General features: G+C 40.2%; 2 protein-coding genes across 2 annotated transcripts in view; one reads left to right on the top strand and one right to left on the bottom strand.

The window, feature by feature from the left end:
- The window catches only part of LOC119857571, a 255,525-nt gene that overhangs the window by 35,593 nt on the left and 200,146 nt on the right, over positions 1-19,786 (bottom strand). The window lies entirely within an intron of this gene.
- Positions 1-19,786, top strand: part of LOC119857563 (cytoplasmic dynein 1 heavy chain 1) — a 66,529-nt gene that overhangs the window by 18,231 nt on the left and 28,512 nt on the right. The window contains exons 15-41 of the mRNA XM_038406656.2: positions 89-208; positions 522-761; positions 1,363-1,518; positions 1,973-2,086; positions 3,095-3,205; positions 3,286-3,495; positions 4,064-4,210; positions 4,516-4,682; positions 5,521-5,694; positions 6,509-6,674; positions 6,762-6,950; positions 7,050-7,244; positions 8,920-9,202; positions 9,669-9,769; positions 10,594-10,753; positions 10,869-11,112; positions 11,323-11,506; positions 12,085-12,297; positions 12,510-12,748; positions 12,888-13,044; positions 14,206-14,433; positions 14,693-14,923; positions 15,084-15,224; positions 15,595-15,828; positions 17,106-17,312; positions 17,395-17,516; positions 19,473-19,638. Of these exons, the coding sequence (XP_038262584.1) occupies positions 89-208; positions 522-761; positions 1,363-1,518; positions 1,973-2,086; positions 3,095-3,205; positions 3,286-3,495; positions 4,064-4,210; positions 4,516-4,682; positions 5,521-5,694; positions 6,509-6,674; positions 6,762-6,950; positions 7,050-7,244; positions 8,920-9,202; positions 9,669-9,769; positions 10,594-10,753; positions 10,869-11,112; positions 11,323-11,506; positions 12,085-12,297; positions 12,510-12,748; positions 12,888-13,044; positions 14,206-14,433; positions 14,693-14,923; positions 15,084-15,224; positions 15,595-15,828; positions 17,106-17,312; positions 17,395-17,516; positions 19,473-19,638 (4,899 nt within the window). The remainder of the gene's footprint in view (positions 1-88; positions 209-521; positions 762-1,362; positions 1,519-1,972; positions 2,087-3,094; positions 3,206-3,285; positions 3,496-4,063; positions 4,211-4,515; positions 4,683-5,520; positions 5,695-6,508; positions 6,675-6,761; positions 6,951-7,049; positions 7,245-8,919; positions 9,203-9,668; positions 9,770-10,593; positions 10,754-10,868; positions 11,113-11,322; positions 11,507-12,084; positions 12,298-12,509; positions 12,749-12,887; positions 13,045-14,205; positions 14,434-14,692; positions 14,924-15,083; positions 15,225-15,594; positions 15,829-17,105; positions 17,313-17,394; positions 17,517-19,472; positions 19,639-19,786) is intronic.

Genomic DNA, 19,786 nt, shown 5'->3' on the forward strand with positions numbered 1-19,786 from the left:
TAAGAATAGTCCAAACAATGATTCCTTATTACAAAATCAACTTACTACATCCACCTTTTAAAATACTGGGTTTTTTCCCCTCTAACAGTCCCGTCAAGAGTTAGAGCAGCATTCAGTGGACACTGCTAGCACATCAGATGCAGTGACATTCATCACATATGTACAATCCCTGAAACGTAAAATCAAGCAGTTTGAGAAACAAGTTGAGGTAAGTTGTCACTTTCTTACTAACATCTTGTTTCTGGAAATCTGTAAAAGCTTTTCTACAGAGAGGGGACAATTGATCATGACCAGTCTAAGCCTGCTAAGAGAAGCCGTGCCTCTAATTTCCTGTCCTAGTAACTCTCCTAGATAAACACTTTCAAAGCACGATTCTATGGTGAGCCTTTCTGATTTACTTTATACTTCTGAGGTTCTTTAGGCTGATCTATTGCTGTTTTTCTCTTTAGACTTCTGGCTATCTGAATTTCAAATTGAACTTCAAGTAGGTTACCTTCTAACAATGTTTGTTTGTTCTGTAGCTTTACCGCAATGGTCAGCGCTTGCTAGAGAAACAGAGGTTCCAGTTCCCGTCCTCCTGGTTATACATTGACAACATTGAAGGAGAGTGGGGTGCTTTCAATGACATAATGCGTCGCAAAGATTCTGCCATTCAGCAACAAGTAGCAAACTTGCAAATGAAGATCGTTCAAGAGGATCGAGCAGTGGAGAGCCGTACAACTGACCTGCTGACTGACTGGGAGAAAACAAAGCCTGTGACGGTGAGGTTTTTTTCAGGTCTCTTTGCTGAACTCACAATAGAAAGTTTGCATTCTGTAACAAACAGGTTGTTTAGTAAACCCTGAAATAGACAGGGGGGCACAGTTGTCACCTTAGAGATTTTGATGCAGAAAGGTGAATCCTCTCTACGGGGTTTCCTAGTGACTTGGCAGAAAGTATAGCTTGTCTTTTGCTCTGGGTTTAAAATTCCAGCACTTTCCCTGACTTGCATTTTAAAATGGAAACGTCTCTATTGTAACTTGATTTTTTACAAATGTAACTAGCAATAAGGAGTGTGCACTTCATAGAGCATTTGGTAAGGCAGAATTTTGAGCCTGTGTCCTAAGCTAAAAGTTACTAGCTAGCGTCTGCTAAAAAATCTCTCCTGCCAAGATGATTCTTTAGATGCTTACCCAGGCAAGGGATCAGTAACTCGTATACTCAGAGTTATAAAGGTCTGCCAGGGAAACTGAAGATTCCTTAAAGCAGAAGAGATGGCATAGTGTCTGATGCTAATCAGATGTAGTTTCTGCACAGATTTGAAGTGCTAAACCCTAACGCTTAACATCTGTGCCATGTTGTCCTTCATGTGGTTCTTTCTAGGGAAACTTGCGTCCTGAGGAGGCTCTTCAAGCACTTACCATTTATGAAGGGAAATTTGGTAGGTTGAAAGATGATCGTGAGAAATGTGCGAAGGCCAAAGAAGCTCTTGAGCTAACAGATACAGGACTACTCAGTGGCAGTGAAGAACGTGTGCAGGTACAAACTGCTGTTTAAAAATCCATGAATTTGGTGCTTGTAAATGGTTCTGGACAGATGACTTCTTGTAGGCAGAGGTCCTTCATTCATAGAGAAGGCATAGCACTCAATGGTTCTCGCTTATGCTGCCCTATCACTGTGCCCTAACCTTAAGTGGGATGGTCCAGCCTCAGGAGTGAGTAACTCAGTCTCAATACCCATTCAGCCCTTGGCTTTTCCACTGAGACTGCAACCACAGACGTTTGAGGGCAGCTTTATAAGATGTAGAAATCTGGCCATTAAACTAGGCAATGTGCTAGGCAAGCTAGGGTCAAGTCTCTGTCCAATTACCTGTACCCTGACCAAGTTCCTATCCCAATGATTTGTTTAAGAAGTTCTGTCTAACTTAGGACAGATATTTACCATCATTTTCTATCTAACTGACCAAAGTTTGATGTATGCCTTTGTACTCTAGGTAGCTTTAGAAGAGTTACAAGACCTCAAAGGAGTTTGGTCTGAGCTTTCCAAGGTCTGGGACCAGATTGATCAGATGAAGGAACAGCCATGGGTTTCAGTACAGCCTCGCAAGGTACTTTTTTCTTATTCAGTGTATAGAGAAAGCATAATTACAACTGTACTCTTTGCCTTTTTGGTCTTTGAGTTAAAAAAACACTTAAATGCTCGAAGAACTTGAAAATGAGCCAGAATATATGGCATGGTGCTTATGTACCTGGGTCTTTTTGGCATATGAAAAATGGAATTCATAACTGAGAATGCAGCCTCTATCTTAATCTAACTTGCAGCACTGAACGGCAGAAATAACTTTTTTCCTCTTAACTGAAGCTTCAACAGGGTAAGGTTTAGAAAACAAAACTTGAAAAATTACCAGGATTACAGAAACTGCACAACCTTAAATATATTTAATTATAGGCTACGTCTTCAGGGGACAAGAATTGATGCTATATCTGTTTCTTGAAATTTAAGTTGATCTAAATTAGCACTTTTTTCTCAAGCACTTGTCCAGCTTCACTGATGAAAAGCTATTGCCCAGCTGATGCTTCTTGGATACATAAACCTGAAACGAGGCTTCTGCCTCTTATCTGTAAGGAAGAATGTCACAATTTCATGACCACTGTGATCTAGTGTAGTAATACTTCATGCTGTGGTACTCCAATGATCAAGGGATAGAGAAAACTAGTATGGTGCCAACAGTCATGAATTAAGTTAAAGCAGTATTGTTAACTCAGAATCTGCTGAGGTGGAATATATCAACAAAAGCATGGGGAATCTGTTGGAATCATGAGATTTTTGAGGGGCAAATGAATGTTTTCATGCATGTAGTATTTGGTTTGCCTGCCTTGTATATAGCTATAGTTAGTGTTGGCAAAATTAAATATATGCAGCATAGGAAAGCAAGAATGGGAGAATCACCCTTGCATAATATTGATCATAAAGAACAGTTGAATAAAAATGTTAAGATAACAAACTGTAAGTAAAACGGATAACTGTTGTAATATCCGGCTTATTAGAGTGATTGTGTTTATCATAAGGTTGCTAGTAGATGAATTCTTTCATGGCTTCTGTATTTTATTGACAGCTTCGACAAAATTTGGACGGCTTACTGAATCAGCTGAAAAACTTCCCTGCTCGTTTGCGGCAGTATGCCTCCTATGAATATGTTCAGAGACTTCTGAAGGGTTACATGAAGGTAAGCTGTACTTAATTTTTTTAATTAGTTATCAAGGGTAAGTGATCCATTAACTTAATATGTGCTGTCTCGCGTTCTAGATAAACATGTTGGTGATTGAACTGAAATCTGAGGCTCTTAAAGATCGTCACTGGAAGCAGCTGATGAAGAGGCTTCACGTTAACTGGGTTGTCTCTGAACTAACCCTGGGTCAGATCTGGGATGTTGACTTGCAGAAGAATGAAGCAATTGTCAAAGATGTACTTCTTGTGGCTCAGGGAGAGATGGCTTTGGAAGAGTTCTTGAAACAGGCTAGTATCTATCATTTACCTATACTAGACCTGTTGTACAGGAGAGGTTTTAGAGGTGTAAATTTGCTGACAGCTATGTAACAAGTTGGATTTTAGATACCCAGGATGGTGAAAGTGAAATGCTTTAGATGTTCACCAAATATTGTTCGTTCTCAATAAACTGAGTAAATGTAACACACAAACTGACACAACATGAAACCCCATAGGTTTAGGGGTTTTATTAAAAGCTTTGGAAGTTTACTGAAGGTACTGTAACTTAAACTTAAAGATAAGTCAAGTAAAATATATAGCTAGTACGTTACTATTATGAAACTTCTAAGTAGAAGACTGGAAACTTTGTTCTGTAATTTCATTTTATGAATTGCAATAACTTGAACTCTGACCCACAAGATATAATTATGAAATCTTCCACCATATGATTCACAGCAGGCCTGCCGGTTCATGTGCTCTGTAAAAAGATAGGAATCAAGGTCACGTAACTAGATGTCTACACTATAGAATGAAATAAATGTAATAGAATTAAAATTACTATCGGGTGTTCATAACCTGACTTCTTTTTTTCTTAAAGATAAGAGAAGTGTGGAACACTTATGAACTGGATTTGGTTAACTATCAGAACAAATGTCGTTTGATTCGTGGTTGGGATGATCTCTTCAACAAGGTCAAGGAGCACATTAACAGTGTGTCTGCCATGAAGTTATCACCATACTACAAGGTATTTTTCTTTTCGATTATCTTTGGCTCCCTCCTTGTTTTCGTAGTCTTTCCAGTGCATGTATGTTCAGCTGGCACCTTGTGTGTCAAGTTTGGCAAATTACTAGGTGTATAAGTGGATTATACCTTTTTATAGCTTTAACCAAACTTACAAAATTATTTCCAATTCAGTTCTTCAACTAGGTTGACTAGTGTTACTTGTCCAACTTCATAAAGTCATGCTGACTAGTAGCTGAAGTGTGGGTTTTGCCTTTTTTTTTTTTTTTTAAAGGTAAACTGAATGTTAATGGTTTTTGTAACATTTAGGTGTTTGAAGAAGATGCCCTTAGCTGGGAGGACAAATTGAATCGCATCATGGCACTCTTTGATGTCTGGATAGATGTCCAAAGACGATGGGTCTACCTGGAGGGTATCTTCACTGGTAGTGCTGATATTAAGCACTTATTGCCTGTTGAAACCCAGAGGTTCCAAAGGTATACTCACTTTGGATTTGTGTGACATTCTCAGTTACAGTTCAGAGCAAGCTGCACCATTGACTTTGTTCCTCTGCCTGCCCTTTCCATGAGCATCCCTTTCCAGTGATAGGTCTGCACTTCTTCTCTCAGTGAATCCTGTGATTTGCCCTCACTTTTTTTTGTTCTAGTGAACCAGAGCAAAATACTCCTGTTCACCAACAGTGTTCTCAGCAGGTCTATCTGGGTTTTGGCCCCTGCTGCAGACTTTGGAAGCCTATGACCAGTATGAGTGCAGTGACAGAACAGCTTGTTCATGTAGACAGTTTTCTTTTGCAAGAAAAGTGTTAAAACAATAAAAGACGTGTAAACCTATGTTATCTAGACCTTTGCCTTTCCTTGCAAATTTAGGTAGCCCCTCTTGTCCCACCTGTCATCTAGCATTGGGCTAGGCAGGTAGATTGCACCCTTGCAGTCTCTGCCTGTGTCCGATCTTCAGTTGATGTCTCCCACCTGAGCTAACAAGCAGTCTCTTATCCATTTCAGAGTCTTTGACCAGGTTCAGGACATATGTTCCAGGGCAGACATATGCACCACTCCAGAGAGTCAGAGGTAGACTTCAGTGGTGGATTTACTGTATGGTCCATTTGAGCGCCAGCAATTGAGTTAGTCATTGTTTGGTTCTTGGGTACCGTGTGGAGTGCTACACTAAAGATTAATTCTAGTTGGAGCATAAAGCCAGCCCTACCGTAACTCACACAATATTAATAAAATTTAATAGATATCAGCCTTTTTTACACTCGGTAATTGTATCCTTCATTTAAAGTGTGCTTAATATTTTTCTCATTCTCACTTACAGCATCAGTACTGAGTTTCTGGCACTTATGAAAAAGGTATCCAAATCTCCCCTTGTGATGGATGTTCTTAATATCCAGGGTGTACAAAGGTCACTGGAGAGATTAGCAGACTTGCTTGGAAAGATCCAGAAAGCATTGGGAGAATACCTGGAGAGGGAGAGATCCTCCTTTCCTCGGTAGGGAATTTCATCTCCTCAACCAACTGTGCTGGAATAAACTCTAATAGGAATTGTGTGTGTGTGTTGTATGCCTAAGTACTTCCTTTTATTGTGTTCCGCTAGCAACCTTCTAGTGCATATGAAGATATCAAAACATGAATGCTTTGGAATCATAAAAAAATAAATAAAAGGTTGAACAATTTTAGATATTTTATGGTCCCATTTCCTGGGACGTGATAAACTTTAATTTCTTTGTGTGGGTCACTTGTGATTAGTAACTTAAGTGGCATAATTTGAATATAAATATTGCTTAATAGGCTGTTTCACCTGGTACTGAATAATGAAATTCTCAAATTAGTTTTTTCATTTAAGCTTAATGAACCCTTAGGAATCTAACCAAATACCAGAGCTTAAGAACTTGTATCATTTTATATTTGAATCATGTTGCATTCTGTTTCACCTTCAATTCTCAGTAGTATGTGAGGTCCTTGGATTGTAGATCTAAACATAACCTCCATATCAAGCATGTGTTCAGAGTGGGAGCTTTGCTCTCTCATAATCTTTCAATACTTGGCATTTATCTGCTAATGAGGTGTTAAAATAGACTAAAAATGGTGCAGAGATCAAGCCCTGAGGTGTTTTTACTATGATCTAACAGAAATATGGAGAAAAGAATTACACAGCATTGCACAAACTAGCGGACATTTCCCCAGTTTTATAAGGACTATAGAGGGTTCAAGTAAATAAAATCTGGGCCTTCAGTTAATTTTAAAAAATTTTCACCTCAGTGGTCAGTTGTTTTAAAAAGCTTTAACCTTATCTCTAATACTAGGTTCTACTTTGTTGGTGATGAGGACTTGCTCGAAATCATAGGAAACAGCAAGAATGTAGCTAAGCTGCAGAAACATTTCAAGAAAATGTTTGCTGGAGTTTCTAGCATCATCCTGAATGAAGATAACACTGTTGTTCTGGGAATCTCGTCACGTGAAGGAGAGGAGGTAAAGCTGCGTCTTTGGGGGTTTTTGCAAACTTACAAACCTGGTCTAAATTAAAACTAAAATTACACTTAAATTTAATTGTTTCAGGTGCTGTTCAAAACACCCGTCTCTATCACAGAACATCCTAAGATCAATGAGTGGCTCACACTTGTTGAAAAGGAAATGCGGGTCACACTTGCAAAGCTGCTTGCCGAGTCTGTTACTGAAGTAGAAATCTTTGGTAAAGCAACTTCAATTGATCCAGGTCTCTATATTTCTTGGATTGACAAATATCAGGTATCCATCTTATTCACGTTTGTCTAACCAAACTACCTAATACACTTTTGTGGGAGGAACAACTCTTAGCAAAAATCTAACTGTATTTTAAATGTTCAGGCCCAGCTTGTTGTCCTGTCAGCCCAAATTGCATGGTCGGAGAATGTGGAATCTGCTCTGAATGGCATGGGTGGTGGAGGAGACAGCAGTCCTCTGCACTCTGTGCTGGCTAATGTTGAGGTCACGCTGAATGTGTTAGCAGACTCTGTGTTGATGGAACAGCCAGCTCTCCGCAGAAGGAAATTGGAACACTTGGTAAGTAATACTCTCCTCCCCATCCTCAGTAGTCATTCGGTCTCTTACAAAATTTAAACACAATCTGTCCATCTTCAAATCATGAAAGTGACACCTAGGGAAAACTAAAATGTTCCCATCAAGATTTCTTGAGGAACAGCTGTTTCTGTAGATATTGCATATGCCTGACTTGAAATAACGTCTATAAACTTAAATGTCCATGTCGCATAAGATTCTGAAGAATTATTTAGTGAATAGAAACAACTCTTGGAATATACCACCCAATCTCCTATTCTGAGAATAGATAAGAATATAAACTCTTATCTATGTATGTACATGGCTCCCGTAACCATAGTGTCTGAGCTCCTTCAGCTGTTTAAAAATAGAAACCACTTACGTGAGAAATATAATTTAAAACTTCTGTGTTTGTGTGAGGGGCTGTCATGGTCATGTGAAGAACTTTCTGAAGAAAAGAGCGAAACTGAAGGTTTTTTTGCATTTAGCTGTGAAAGTCTTAAGTCATCACTTCTTGCCCACTGAAGTCATAGCATAACTCCAGCTCCTCCTAAGAAGCTCTACTTTCCACCAGACGAGTACAACTGACAATCTGTCCTGTTGTTCAAAGGCTCCCGTAAAATAAACCTTTAACAAACTTCTAATTGGGGAACAAGTGTAGAGTGCATAGCCACAGAATGGTGTTTGTAGCAGTCTGTGCTGTACAAAACACAGCACTCTATTTTCTTGGCAAGTTGGAGCTTTCACTTGGGGTGTGGCTTCACTGCTGGACATGACTTGCAGTAATCAAATCTATGGACCTTCAGCCTTACCATGTCCAAGTCTGTGCTGATACAGTGAGGTGTCAATTTCTGACCTACTGCAGATGAAAGTTGACGTTATTGTGCCTTGGGCATCCAAAAGGATTAAAGGCTCGTGATAATCTAGTCTGAGGGGAAGGTGCCCTCCATAGTGAAGTCTTAGGGGAAGCAAGTTCTTGGAAACATTTCTCTTTATCTACCGGCATCTCAGTCTTGACTGGGTTTAGCTCTAATGAGATGCGCTTCATTCAGCTGATTCTAGCTACTGAAAGCTGGGAATGGAGATGTAGAGCTCAGTGTTGGTCTGTACCTGCTGGGATTTCAGCCCACAGTATCTTACCAGTTCTCTTGGTGTCTATATATAGACTTTGAATAACTTGTGCATAGGATTAAAACTTGTGGGACCTCCAGAGGTGAGGGCTCTTGGGGGTATTGTTAGGAGGGATGTAGAAACACTGTCCCTCTACAGCACTGGGGGTTTCTTAGAGGAATATGTGAGCTGGTTTAAGGGCACTCTCATTCATCATTGGAGGCAGCGAAGAATATCTGGTGACTAACAGTATGTGGTGCCAGAGAAGTCTAGCAGGATGAGTATGGATGTGCTTCCGTTCTCTGCTTGTGGACAGAAAAAGCTTGTCCATAAGGACAGAACCCCTATGCCTTGCCCTGAAGCTTGACTGAGAAGGATCCTGTAGCAACAGATTTTGTTTTACTAGCTCCTCCTTTCTGCAAGCTAGAGGATGGATATTAGATGATGCCGTCTAGCACCGAGCAATGGCTTTTCATAAACTGAGATGCATTGAGATGCAGTAAAACTTAGTTTCGTTAGAGTACATGGTCTTTTTTTCATTGTGGTTGCTAATGAGATGCTTGTTCTCCAGATTACAGAGTTAGTACACCAAAGAGATGTTACAAGATCACTGATCAAAAGCAAGATTGACAACTCCAAATCCTTTGAGTGGCTCAGCCAGATGCGATTCTACTTTGACCCAAAACAGACAGATGTGTTGCAGCAGCTGTCCATTCAAATGGCAAATGCCAAATTCAACTATGGCTTTGAGTATCTTGGTGTTCAGGATAAACTAGTTCAGACTCCTCTTACTGACCGCTGTTACCTGACAATGACGCAAGCCTTGGAGGCAAGACTTGGAGGCTCACCGTTTGGTAAGTTTGTACTTATTTCATGTGTCTTCAGTTAAATGTAAAGACTGATGCTTCATCAGCTATAAAATTAATAAAGTAACTTGCGTAGCTGAGACTCCAATTCTGGAAAATGAGCAAAACTTACTGGTAAATCTGCACTGCTGTAATCGATACAGCAGGTGTTGATTTAACAGGTCTGTTGAAGACCTGCTAAATCAATGGGAGAGGGCTCTCCTACTTATTTGTTTACTCCACCTCCCTGAGAAGAGTAAGGGAAGTCTAGGAGTACATTTCCCATCGACACAGCCCGGTGTAGACGCTGCGGTAAGTCGACCTAAACTAAGTCTACTTCAGTTACATTATTCAAGTAGCGTAACTTGGGCTGACTTACTGTGGTACTGTAGCCCAGCCCATAGACTCTCGATGTTAATATTGACAGTTTAGTGCCTAGGAAGAGACTAACGCTTTTATCCCATTCTAAAAATAGGTCCTGCTGGTACTGGTAAAACAGAATCTGTAAAGGCCCTTGGACACCAGCTAGGCCGCTTTGTTCTGGTTTTCAACTGTGATGAAACATTTGACTTCCAGGTATAATATCTTTCTTTTAACATGAGAACATTCTTCATTTTAAGTTAAGATCTCATTAATATGCCATTTAAGCTTGTAGATTTCAAAACGTGTTTGAAAGCTTGTTCCTGTATCTGGTAAAATAGATTCTGGTTACTTAACTGTGCTTCATTGGACCTCACTACCACCTAAAGCAGAATTGGGTTAGAAGCTGCCTGCTCTGTTTTTAGACAGCAATTTACAAGGGAAAATCTGAACTGCAAGCTTTAGGAAGGTAATTTTAAATTTTTTCAAACTACAGTATTCCATTACCATCCTCCAGTCATATTGTATGACCAACTGCAGTAGACCTACTTTAGTGGAAATCAAGTAGGTGTGACTGGCTGACTCCTAATGGATATGTTGCTGCACATACTCCTTATGTCAATGGACTGCCTGATCTATTGCAGCATTGGAACTACTTTTAAATTCTGCTGCAGGTTTAGGAGTGTGCTTGCAGAGATTTTAGAATTGGTAAGTATCAGACTTCTCTAAAGAGGAGTGGAAGTTGCTTAGTAGTGCCTTATAGATTCTAGAATATGGAAGTTGGTATTGAAAAACTGAAACCTCTGAGAAGCAAGAGTGGTATGAGTGGGTAGAGAAGAGTGGAGTGGTGGGTAGAGAGGTAGTTTCTCTTGAAAGCATAAAGAGTCTCAGCCTAAAGATGTACACACATTAAATAGGGGATTTATATATGTAACCACAATCCTGTCCAGTCTACACCAGTTCCACTGTGTACAGGGAAGAATAACCAAGATAATGTGTGTACCTAAAGCTTATCTTTTTTTTTTTTTCTCTCCCTACAGGCAATGGGACGCATCTTTGTGGGGCTCTGTCAAGTGGGTGCATGGGGCTGCTTTGATGAGTTCAACAGACTTGAGGAGCGTATGCTTTCTGCTGTTTCTCAGCAGGTTCAGTGCATCCAGGAAGCCTTGCGAGAACACTGCAATCCAAACTATGACAAAAGTATGCAATTTTTTCATTGCTAATGCTTTTGTGTAGCTTTTGAAAGAATGCCCTCATTTGCATGTCTGAAATCAACGGTAACTATAAAAATACTTTTTGTGTGAACTATTTTTAGCTTCCGCACCTATTACTTGTGAGCTGCTGAATAAACAAGTTAAAGTGAGCCCAGACATGGCTATCTTCATCACCATGAATCCTGGTTATGCGGGTAGATCAAATCTTCCAGACAACTTGAAGAAGTTGTTCCGTAGCTTGGCGATGACAAAGCCAGACCGCCAGCTGATTGCCCAGGTCATGTTGTACTCCCAGGGTTTCCGTACTGCTGAAGTGCTTGCCAATAAGATTGTCCCATTCTTCAAGTAAGTAATAGTCCCTTTAACAAGTCTGGCCCAGATCATTAAAAAATCACTTGTCTACTTAAATCTGGAACTTAAAATGGCTCTGTAGGTAGGTTTGAAACTACCATAGCAAGAACATAGAACAGTAATCGTGCTTGACATTTTACTGTTGAACATTAGTTTTGTGATCTTAGCATGTCTAAGACTGACTCCGGTATCTTTTATCCTTAGACTGTGTGATGAGCAGCTCTCCTCTCAAAGTCATTATGACTTTGGCTTAAGAGCTTTGAAGAGTGTACTGATTAGTGCAGGAAATGTGAAGAGGGAGAGGATTCAGAAGATAAAGCGGGAGAAGGAAGAGCGTGGTGAAGTTGTTGATGAAGGGGAAATAGCTGAGAACCTACCTGAACAAGAGGTAAAACATACAGATTTTTAAGTTCACAGGTTTACTTGAAGTCATGGTACTTTAGGCTACAGGAGTGGTGGTTTCAGTTTTGAGTTTTAATCAGTGCTTGAGTTGTTGGAAGTGTGTTTCTTACAATAAAATAGAGGCACCTGATGGTTTGTGGTCATTACAAACTTTACAATAAAAGGAGTGGTGTCCTGATATTATTATGTCAAGTTGAGTAGACATTCTGAATGAACTCCTCTACAGTTCACATCACTTTAGATAAATGTGATGTAGGCAAGTACAGCTGTCACTCCTCAACTATAAGGCAACTGTATTAGGCGATGGCTTAAGTATTCTGTGTATAGCATCACTTCAAGTTCATAATGCACTGTTATAAATGGTCTTGCACAAATACAAAACTCAACATCAGATAAGTTTTGCAGAGAATAAGAATGCCAAATGCAAACCTAGCAAATGCCAATATACTCTGCAGTCTGAGTATTCAGCATGATCTGTCTGAAATACTTCCACCAATATGACTAATGCAGATATTCATTGCTTATCTTGTATTGTCTAATCAAAGCATGAACTTTTCCATGTAGATTTTGATCCAGAGTGTGTGTGAAACAATGGTACCCAAACTTGTTGCAGAAGACATCCCACTGCTGTTCAGTCTCTTGTCTGATGTATTCCCTGGAGTACAGTATCATCGTGGTGAAATGACAGCCCTGCGAGAGGAGCTTAAGAAAGTGTGTCAGGAAATGTACCTTACATATGGTGATGGAGAAGAAGTTGGTGGCATGTGGGTCGAAAAGGTACATTGTAAGATTTATAACTATCACAATGTGGAGTTGGCAAAAGTACATGTAACACTTTCCATAGTCTGTGATACAGAAATCAAATAGAACTGCTCCCCAAATAGACAGAATACTTAAAATAAGTTTCAACTTTAAGCGATTCCGGATTATGATGTTTGAATCTTAATAAATGCAAGTTTTAAATGACAGATCATTCTGTTCTGTCACAGGTTCTGCAGCTCTATCAAATTACCCAGATCAATCATGGGTTGATGATGGTGGGTCCTTCTGGAAGTGGAAAGAGCATGGCTTGGAGAGTGCTGCTAAAAGCTCTGGAGAGGCTAGAGGGTGTAGAAGGTGTTGCTCACATCATTGATCCAAAAGCAATCAGCAAAGATCACCTCTATGGTACTTTGGATCCAAATACCAGAGAATGGACAGATGGATTGTTTACACATGTCCTGAGAAAGTGAGTCTTAAACATTAATAGCGTATAAGTTAAGAAGTGGCTCTTAGAGATATCCTTGGATGTAGTCATTTCCATGGAGGATTGAGGAAAGGGAATATTACTGTTTTTTAACCTACACTAAATGCTTTCCTGAACTTAGGATCATAGACAATGTGAGAGGTGAATTGCAAAAGCGACAGTGGATCATCTTTGATGGGGATGTAGATCCTGAATGGGTGGAGAACTTAAACTCCGTGTTGGATGACAACAAACTACTGACTCTGCCCAATGGAGAACGTCTCAGCCTTCCACCAAATGTAAAGTTCTTTTTGTTTTTACAAACATTTTAGCATTTCTAAATAGTTTAATCTACTGAAAATTTGATAGCTCTGCTGCTTTTGGTAGCTGACATGAACAGGCTCTCATCACACAAACGGTGGGCATAGTAAAGTTAATATTGCATCAGAGCAAAAGTGATCTTATGCAATGGTCTGGTACAATTGTTTAAAAACCCATATGGGTTATGGAGTTTGTCATACCAGGTTTAACTTGACCTTACCAGACTAGGAAATACTAGACCATGCCTGAATGTCTAATTAGGTGTTAACTTCATAAGGTATTTTATATATTTAAGACAAAACTTAATTTTTATAACACCGATTGGCTTCTTAGGAGTTTAGAGAAGCATGTTAACCTAGCTTTTACAATAACTCCTCCTTAACGTTGCAGTTATATTCCTGAAAAACGCTACTTTAAGCGAAGTGATAAGTTAGTCCAGTTTTCCCATAAGAATTAATGCAAATGGGGGTGGGAGATGGGGGCTAGGTTCCAGGGAAATTTTTTCCACCAGACAAGACTTGTGTGTGGAATGAACTCACTCACACTCGCTCTCAGTTACACACTTTTTTAAACAAACAGTTGAATGCTGTAGTTTGTGAAGCTTGGTTGAGGTGAAGTCAGAGGGTGGGATATTTCTCAGGGAATGCCTTCCTGCTAATCGATGAACTAGCACTCAGCTGAGCTCTCAAGGGTTAACACGTTGTTAATGTAGCCTCACACTCTACAAGGGAGCATGAACAGAGGGAGGAGACACAGCATGGCAGTGGCTGCAAACATTCCTTGTGGGAACTGAACGTGATGAACACATGCTATTTCACTGGAGTGCACCACTCCCTCCACTTTCCAAAGGGATGCATGTGTGTGACAGACAGACAGACAACTTAGGGGAGCTGATGTGGGGGGCTGTTGGTCCAACTTGGTTCCTATCCCCCACCAGCTAGCTCCAATGGGCTGCTCTTTCTCCAAGCAGTGGACAAAGCAGGCGGCTGCCAAACAACGTTATAAGAGAGCATTGTGCAACTTTAAGCAAGCATGTTCTCTAACAGATCAGTGGCTTAACAACGAGATGTTAAGCAGGACGATGTTAAGTGAGGAGTTACTGTAATCTAACTTCTCTTAAATGTCTGCACTTTCTCTAGGTGCGTATCATGTTTGAGGTACAGGATCTGAAATATGCTACTCTGACCACAGTGTCAAGGTGCGGAATGGTCTGGTTCAGTGAAGATGTTCTAAGCACTGACATGATATTCAATAACTTCTTGGCCAGACTACGAAGCATCCCTCTGGATGAAGGTGAAGAGGAAGCTCAGCGCAGGCGAAAGGGCAAAGAAGATGAAGGTGAAGAAGCAGCTTCTCCAATGTTGCAGGTATAACTTGGAATGGATTGTAATACTGTGAACTGACATCAGTCTCACTAAAAGTAGGAAGTGCCTTGAAAGCTTCTTACCTGCTCTACTGAATATAAATAGAGATTGAGTTAACAAAATATAACTTACTTTAATTGGGGAATACAACACGCATGACATTTTGAACCCATGCTATAGACAAACTTATTTTAAAATCTAGTGTTATGACTTAAGACTACAAACCAAGTTCCTTGAACAATGCTAATGTCTTTACCAACAGATTCAAAGAGATGCAGCAACAATTATGCAGCCCTATTTCACATCTAATGGACTGGTGACTAAAGCTCTTGAACATGCTTTCAAGTTGGAACATATCATGGACCTCACTCGCTTGCGCTGTCTTGGTTCATTGTTCTCTATGTTGCATCAGGCTTGCCGCAATGTAGCCCAGTACAATGCAAACCATCCCGATTTCCCTATGCAGATAGAGCAACTGGAGCGTTATATCCAGGTAAAGAAAATACTGCAGCAAAGTGATCTGAAAGCCTAAAGATGAACACAGTTACCAGACTCTTTGAATAGTCTCCTTGTATTTTCTTCCGCTGTCCTTCCAACACAAGTAATACTTTTTTGCATTGGTGTGGACTAATCTTTCTCTTGTCTTCCATCAGAGATACCTGGTCTACGCAATACTGTGGTCGCTCTCTGGAGACAGCTGTCTGAAAATGAGAGCAGAGCTGGGAGAATACATTAGGAGAATCACCACTGTACCATTGCCCACAGCACCCAACATACCCATAATTGATTATGAGGTAATAGCCTCTTGTACTTTGTATAGGTTGAAAACCTAATTTGTAAGGAAACAAAACCAGAATGACACTATTTCTAAATTAAGCTCTCTCAATGGGAGTAAATCAGTATCTCACAAATTAGCTGAAGGCAAGCCACTCTACATTTGATTTTTTTTTTCTTTCTCCCCTCAGTTGGTACATAATGTACTGTGTAATCCAGGCTGCTTCTAAACTAGTTCCACAGCATTAAATTTGCAGGTGTTAAAAGCCTAAGTGAGTTCACAGATTAAAGCATGAAGTTGTGTAAAATAAGCTGGGGTTGTGATGAGAACCCCATTGGAACACATCTGTCTCCTAAATTTGTTGATTAGCTGTATTTCTGTTCACCTAGGTGTCGATTACAGGTGAATGGGTCCCATGGCAGTCCAAGGTTCCTCAGATTGAAGTTGAGACACACAAGGTTGCTGCTCCTGATGTTGTAGTACCAACCCTAGATACCGTCCGCCATGAAGCTTTGCTGTATACTTGGCTAGCAGAACACAAACCCCTAGTGCTCTGTGGCCCACCGGGTTCTGGAAAGACTATGACCCTTTTTAGTGCTCTCAGAGCCCTCCCTGATATGGAGGTAACTATTCTGTTTTATATGTGGGTTATTGAATAATAGCAAATTTTATAACAAGTAGAAGCTGCCTACAAGGTTCACTCTAGTGATTACAGCAACACCTCTCTACTTGCGTGGCAAAAGCTGCATTGTATCAGAGCTCTTGCCCAACTAACTGAATGTATCTTTGTTTCTCTACCTCACAGAGTGTTTTAATCTATAAAATGGGAGTGGAAACAAGCAGAAATCAGTAACTTCCCCATAGTCACCAGGCAGATCAACTCTTCCTAACTCCAGGAGTCCCTTAACTTCAAGGCCATCTGTTCTTCCTTTCTAACTAGCACCAGTAGTACTGGCTTTGTTTCACTTCGGTATTAAATCAAAAGTATTTTGAGTTCAGGTAGTTGTTCCGTCTAGGTATGAGTCTTTAAACCTGTTAACAGTGATGAGAGACAGTATGTATAACAAGTGGGTACAACTGGCACATAACAGATTTTGATGGCAAAGTCTATAAGGAATTTTACATATCTGTAGTGACCCAAATACTTGTGTAAACAGCATCCAGCGATCAGTATCTAGTCAACATACAGCATATATTTTCAATCTGAAGGCCAAGTTGTAACATATATTTGTTACTGAGGAATGATAATCTATTGAAACTTTGGTTATAGATTCATAGATATTAAGGTCAGAAGGGACCATTATGATCATCTAGTCTAACCTCCTGCACAACGCAGGCCACAGAATCTCACCCACTCACTCCTGCGAAAAACCTCTCACCTATGTCTGAGCTATTGAAGTCCTCAAATCGTGGTTTAAAGACTTCAAGGAGCAGAGAATCCTCCAGCAAGTGACCCGTGCCCCATGCTACAGAGGAAGACTAAAAACCTCCAGGGGATAGCTCAGTGGTTTGAGCATTGGTCTGCTAAACCCAGGGTTGTGAGTTCAATCTTTGACAGGGTCATTTAGGGATCTGGGGTAAAAATTGGGGATTGGTCCTGCTTTGAGCAGGGGGTTGGACTAGATGACCTCCTGAGGTCCCTTCCAACCCTGATACTCTATTCTATGAATCTGCCCTGGAGGAAAATTCCTTCCCAACCCCAAATATGGCGATCAGCTAAACCCTGAGCATATGGGCAAGATTCACCAGCCAGATACTACAGAAAATTCTTTCCTGGGTAACTCAGATGCCACCCCATCTAACATCCCATTACAGGCCATTATTTCTAAGACTTCAAGCTATTAAAACGTATCTAATGTCTTACCACTTTTTCACCCCCCCCCTTTTTTTTTTTTTAAAGGTGGTTGGACTTAACTTCTCTAGTGCTACTACCCCAGAGCTACTTTTGAAAACGTTTGATCATTACTGTGAGTACAGGCGTACACCTAATGGAGTGGTGCTGGCTCCTGAGCAGCTAGGAAAGTGGCTGGTGCTGTTCTGTGACGAAATCAACTTGCCAGATATGGATAAGTATGGCACGCAGAGAGTCATATCCTTCATTAGACAGGTTTGTTTTGTTGTGAAACTAAGGATTCTACTATTATGCTATTAGGGAAACTTTCTTATATTAAAACAATTCGCTCATTCAGATGGTGGAACATGGAGGCTTCTACCGTACATCGGATCAGACCTGGGTGAAATTAGAGAGGATTCAGTTTGTTGGAGCTTGTAACCCCCCTACCGATCCTGGAAGGAAACCACTTTCACATAGGTAAATACTATTCTGAAGCTACTAAAACTATAGTACTGATCTGCAAAATGGAGTATCTGATGCCTTTACATTCTAATACTGGAATCCAGTTTTTGTAGCGTCAAATATTGTTTTAAAAATACCTTGCATCCAAATGAGCTGCTCATTAACAGTCCAGGCTCCTGTTGACCTTCAATAAGTCTTGGAGCACTGGAAGTTCCGAAGACTGGAAGAAAGCTGTTAAAATGCCAGTTTTTAAAAAGGGTAAATGGGATGACCTAGATCTCGGCCAAAATAATGGAGTGGCTGATACAGGACTTGATTGTTAAACAACTATAAAAGAGGGCAATGTAACTAATAGAAATCAACATGGGTTTATGGAGAATAGATCTTGTCAAACTAATTTTATTTTGTTTTTGATGAGATTGCAAATTTAGCTGATAAAGGTAATAGTGTTAATATACTCACTTAGGTAAGGCATTTGACTTGGTATTGCACAACAATTTGATTTAAAAAAACACACACAAAACTAGAATGATATAAAAGTTACATGGTACACATTAAATGGATTAAAAACTGGCTAGCTGATAAGTCTCAAAATGTAACTGTTAATGGGGAGCCATTATTGAGTGGGCTTGTTTCCAGTAGGGTTGCACAGGGACTGGTTCTTGACCATATGATATTTAATGTCTTTATCAGTTACCTGGAAGAGAACAAAATGATCACTGACTTTGTTTGTTTGTTTGTTTGCAAAGGACCCCAAAATGGGAGGATGTTTAATAATGACTAGGACAGGTCACTGATTCACAGCAATCTGTGTCACTTGGTAAACTGGGCAAAGCAGTTAATATGCATTTTAATAAAGCTAAGTGTAAATACATACATCTTGGAACAAAGAATGTTGGCCATACTGACAGGTTGGGGTACTCTTTCTTCCTATATGTGATCCCCATTTAAGCATCCCAGGATTGCCTCTAGCTCTTTTGGCCAGTGTTACATGTTCAGCGGGGAGCTCAAGTTCAACAGATTATCTACCATGATCCCCAAGCCCCTTTCAGGATGAAGAGGCTTATTTGATCTCTGTATTTGGCACTGTGACCACTGCTGGAATCTGTGTCCAGTTGAGGTGCCCACAATTCAAGAAAGATGTGGACAAATTGAAGAGAGTTCAGGGAGGAGCCATAAGAATGATAAAAGATTAGAAAACCTGCTTTTATAATGATGGACTCGGAATGCTCAAGCTGTTTAGCTTAACAAAGAATAGGTTAAGGAGGGACTTGATTGGTCTGTAAGTACCTACATAGGGAACAAATATTTCATAATGGGCTCTTCAGCTTCCAGCCACTGGATCATGTTATACCCTTCTTTGCTAGACTGAAGCTAGACAAATTCAGACTGGAAACAAGGCATACACTTTTAACGGTGAGAGTAATTACCCATTGGAATAACTTACCGGAATGTGGATTCTGCATCATTCACAATTTTTAAATCGAGATGATAGCATTTTTTTCTAAAAGATGGCCTGGGAATTATTTTGGGCAAGTTCTACTGCTTGTGTTATATGGGAGGTTAGACTAGTTTTTTTTCTGGCCTTCAATTCTCTGAGCAACACAGACTGTACTCCACTCACATCCCTGTACTTCAAAGAGGACTTTGTTTTAGCCAACACGGTGGTGGCTAATGTGAGTGCTGAACATTACTCCAGAGGCTGAGAATGCTGTTGTGAAATTAATAGTTATTTTTACCCAATGAAACAAGCAGCTTGGATCAGAAACGAACCAATATGATGTGATATTGCAGAGTACAAGTCAGTGATTGACTCTGCTACTTTGACTTTTAGTGGCTTAATTTGAGATGAAATCTCCACCAAGGATGGCAGTTGTTTTGAATATTGAAAATAGATAGGTCAGGTCTAGTCTAGCTGACTTGGATGAAGTCTTTCCTGATATGAACACTAAGCTATTGGACTTCTTTCAGATTTTTACGCCACGTCCCTGTGGTGTATGTGGATTATCCTGGACCGGCTTCCCTTACTCAGATATATGGAACATTCAATCGTGCAATGCTGAGGCTTATCCCATCGCTCCGCACATATGCAGAACCTCTTACTGCTGCCATGGTAGAGTTCTACACAATGTCACAGGTAACGTACTCTACACACTATCCCAACTTCTGCTGACTAGTCCTCTTCCCTTGTTACTGTGCCACTTTAGATAAATCCCAGTGCTTTTTGTCTTGGCTTGTTTACCCTTTTTTATTTAGCAGTTGTGAGAAGGGGCATGAAAAGCATT

Source organism: Dermochelys coriacea, chromosome 6 (genome assembly GCF_009764565.3).
Source record: "Dermochelys coriacea isolate rDerCor1 chromosome 6, rDerCor1.pri.v4, whole genome shotgun sequence".
Taxonomy (NCBI): Eukaryota; Metazoa; Chordata; order Testudines; family Dermochelyidae; genus Dermochelys; species Dermochelys coriacea.